The sequence below is a fragment of the Colobus angolensis genome, unplaced genomic scaffold, assembly GCF_000951035.1.
Source record: "Colobus angolensis palliatus isolate OR3802 unplaced genomic scaffold, Cang.pa_1.0 Scaffold102, whole genome shotgun sequence".
Classification (NCBI taxonomy): domain Eukaryota; kingdom Metazoa; phylum Chordata; class Mammalia; order Primates; family Cercopithecidae; genus Colobus; species Colobus angolensis.
In genome coordinates this window covers 3616358-3620301 of record NW_012111142.1, presented here as the reverse complement: position 1 = coordinate 3620301, position 3944 = coordinate 3616358, and the positions used below count along the sequence as shown (strand labels likewise).

At 42.8% G+C, this 3944-nt stretch overlaps 1 protein-coding gene across 1 annotated transcript in view; it reads left to right on the top strand.

Moving 5' to 3' along the window:
• Positions 1-3944, top strand: part of INADL (InaD-like (Drosophila)) — a 472039-nt gene that overhangs the window by 435893 nt on the left and 32202 nt on the right. Inside the window, exons 40-41 of the mRNA XM_011941560.1 lie at positions 172-294; positions 1042-1146. Of these exons, the coding sequence (XP_011796950.1) occupies positions 172-294; positions 1042-1146 (228 nt within the window). The remainder of the gene's footprint in view (positions 1-171; positions 295-1041; positions 1147-3944) is intronic.

Genomic DNA, 3944 nt, shown 5'->3' with positions numbered 1-3944 from the left:
AAAAAAAAAAAAAAAGAGCTAGAGCTGTCTACTCCGAAGTCTCCACATTTAACTCCTGTGTTATCTTGGCCTCCTACCTCATGGAGGGATTTTGTTCAACAGCTATCTGGGGATAGTCAGTTTGTGGCTCTTTATTAAAAATATAAGCATTATGTTTTCTTTCTTTTTTAGGAGCTCAGTGATGCCCTTGGAATCAGTATTGCTGGAGGAAGAGGAAGTCCCTTAGGAGATATTCCTATATTTATTGCCATGATTCAAGCCAGTGGAGTGGCTGCACGGACACAGAAGCTTAAAGTAAACAAAAGATAACTGGTTGAAGGGCTAACAGCATGTGGTGGGGTGGGAGAGGAAGTTGCAGCCCTGGGCACCTTGTTTAGAATTGGAATTCCAATAGCCATCAGAGACCCAGGCTGAGGGCAAGATGCATTAAAGAAGCTTTATACCTTTAGAAATTCATTAGGTCCCCAGGCACGTAAAAATATTATTCTTTGTATCAAAGCTTCTCAATAAAAGCAGAAATTGCAGCTCCTTTGCAAACCCTCCTTTACCCTTTTAAGCACCTCATTTCACCCAAACTCAGCTCTCAACTGAGAGACATTTGACCTTAGAGTCTTCCCTCAATCAAAAGAATCACCATTTTTATGATTTCTCCCCCTTGTTACCCCTTAATCTTAATTTCAGTAGAAAAATAAAACAGAAAATATTTGGCTTCCTCATTAGAACTTTATTGAACAGTTAATGTGTACACCTAGCTATTACTGGCAATGGATGTATGAAACACCACCATTACCAAAATACAAAAGTGGCCTACTGTGCCTTTTAATAATCACATCTGACCCCCTTCTTGTTGCTCTGATTTGTCTGTATTTGGGGAAAGCCAAAAAAATTCCTCATGCTTCTTGAACATGTATACACAGTAGTAACGCAGAATCCTCACAATAGCCACAAATGGGAAATAGGACTTGCAAAGAATTTTAAGCATTCTTCTCAAATTTAATTTTTCTTAATGATAGTGATTTTCTGTCACTTTTGTGCTTCCAGGTTGGGGATCGGATTGTCAGCATTAACGGGCAACCTTTGGATGGGCTGTCTCACGCGGATGTGGTTAATCTGCTGAAGAACACCTTCGGGCGCATTATCCTGCAGGTATTGCGATCAATGGAGCACGCAGCTGTGCGAGGCAGATAAGTGGCACGCAAAAAAGATTGAGCGTCACTGGCAGTAGGCATCGCCACCCAGCAGGGTGCTTGCTGATGTGAATTATGAAGGTTGAAAGCAAGAAATTATTATTTTTATTCAGGAATTCTTTAATGCCACCCATACAGGCAGTGAGCATGATTATATGAAAGCATAACAAGGGGAGAAAAATTACTTTCTGCTTCACATGATAAATCAACACGGCTTTTAGCTTCCAGTGTTCTTTTGTAAATCAGAGTTTGTAAGGAATAAGAAATGATTTCTTTTCTTATGCCCAAAGACTGTTACTGAACTGCCCAAGTGCTGTTTCTTCTTTTCCCCTTAAAGGAAGAGGAAAAATACAATGCTCTTTTTCTTGTAGCATAGATTGCCAACACTGTTAAATTCTCACTGCATAGCAGTCATCAACCAAGGCAGACAATGAGCTGTGGTCCCCAGCAGTATTTTTCCGAGGCACGAGGAAATATACCAAGATATCAAAGCAAAGTGTGCTGTTAATTACCCCTGCTTATATTTTAGCCCTTCAAATGTCTCTGAGATTGACACCATGCAGTGACTGAGAGGCAGCATAATGGCAGTGAGTTTCATTAATGAGTTTCTCCAGAAATGTATGCTAACCACACTTCTGCAGAGGTAATATAAAATGGTTTATACGTGGCCAGGCGCGGTGGCCTACGCCTGGAATCCTAGCATTTTGGGAGGCTGAGGCAGGTGGATCACATGAGGTCAGGAGTTCAAGACCAGCCTGGACAACATGGTGAAACCTCGTCTCTATTTTTTTTTTTTTTTTTTTTTTGAGGCAGAGTCTCGCTCTGTCGCCCAGACTGGAGTGCAGTGGCCAGATCTCAGCTCACTGCAAGCTCCGCCTTCCGGGTTTCCGCCATTCTCCTGCCTCAGCCTCCCCAGTAGCTGGGACTACAGGCGCCCGCCACCGTGCCCGGCTAGTTTTTTTTTGTATTTTTTAGTAGAGACGGGGTTTCACCATGTTAGCCAGGATGGTCTCGATCTCCTGACCTCGTGATCCGCCCGTCTCGGCCTCCCAAAGTGCTGGCATTACAGGCTTGAGCCACCGTGCCCGGCCCATCGTCTCTCTTAAAAACATAAAAATTAGCTGGGGGTGGTGATGGGTGCCTGTAATCCCAGCTACTCAGGAGGCTGAGGCAGGAGAATGACTTGAACCCAGGAGAAGGAGGTTGCAGTGAGCCAAGATTACTCCACTGTACTCCAGCCTGGGTAACAGAGTGAGACTGTCTCAAAAATAAAATAAAATAGTTTATAGATAAAAAGAATAAAGCCCGCCATTTACTACCTTAGAGAGAGGGCCAGCCAGCCACTCATCATTCTAGCCTTAAAATAAGAAATTTGGGCTGGGTGGAGTGGCTCACACCTATAGTCCCAGCACTTTGGGAGGCTGAAGCAGGAGGATCACTTGAGGCCAGCAGTTCAAGACCGGCCTAGGTCATAGCAAGACCCCACCTCTACAAAAAATTAAAATAAAGAAGTTAGCCTGGCGTGGTGGTGTGTGCCTGTAGTCCTAGCTACTCAAGAGACTGAAGTAGGCAGATGGCTTGAGCCCAAGAGTTGGAGGCTACAGTGAGCCACGATTGTGCCACTGCATTCCTGCCTGGGCAGCAGAGTGAGACCCTGGCTCAAAATAAATAAAAAATATATAGGAAGTTCGAATTGAAAAACCATTACATAACTGGGCACAGTGGCTCCTGCCTGTAATCCCAACACTTTGGGAGGCCAAGGCAGGAGAACTGCTTGAGCCTGGGAGTTTTGAGACCAGCCTGGTATGTGGTATGATACCCATCTCTACAAAAAATATATATATATGGATAGATATTTAATAATAAAAAATAAAAATTAGAAAAAAGAAAAACCATTACATTTGGGAGAAGCAATTAGTGGTGTTTAACATCTATAGTCTAAGTCCAAAGTGTCAAAACAGACATTTAAAAAGTAAGTGACTGATGTATACATATGTAACAAACCCGCATGTTGTACACATGTACCCTAAAACTTAAAGTATAATAATAATAAAATAAAATAAAATTTTAAAAGGTAAGTGGCTTTCAGTATGTATGAGGGGTATAATGAAAATCCTGTCAGTTTACTATCACACTGGTCTTTAAGTTAAAATTGTAAAGGAAAAGAAAAGAAAATCCTGTCACTAATTTCAAGGGAGTTGATGTGATAGGCCAAATATTATTAAATTATTTGGGTCCCTGATAGTCTGTTGAACACAAATCAAAACACTGTGTGGACTGGGCATAGAATCTGCTTCCCCTCAACTCCTCATCCTCACTTTCAGTGGAAACCTGCATAGTTACCTGCATTCCTTCCTCCACCCTACAAATCTTTGCTTTCTGAAATGGGTGGCTGTGCTTGCTCATCCTTCACGTTATGCTGACCCCTAGAGGCAGTACAGTGCAGCTCTTCTGCGTGGAGCCCAGGACCTTGAATTACAAAGACCTTAGGAGGAGCCTACTTCAAATGTAACTGACCAGAAAAAAAGTCTCTCCCTTAGCAACATCTTGTATTGATATTTGCACATATTGATATAATTTGTTCAGCTCTGTCTTCCTCACAAATAAATAAGAAGACACAATTAGCCGGGTGTGGTAGCACATGCCTGTAATCCCAGCTACTCAGGAGGCTGAGGCAGGAGAATCGCTTAAACCCGGGAGGCAGAGGTTGCAGTGAGCTGAGATCTCCCCATTGCACCCCAGCATGGGCAACAAGAG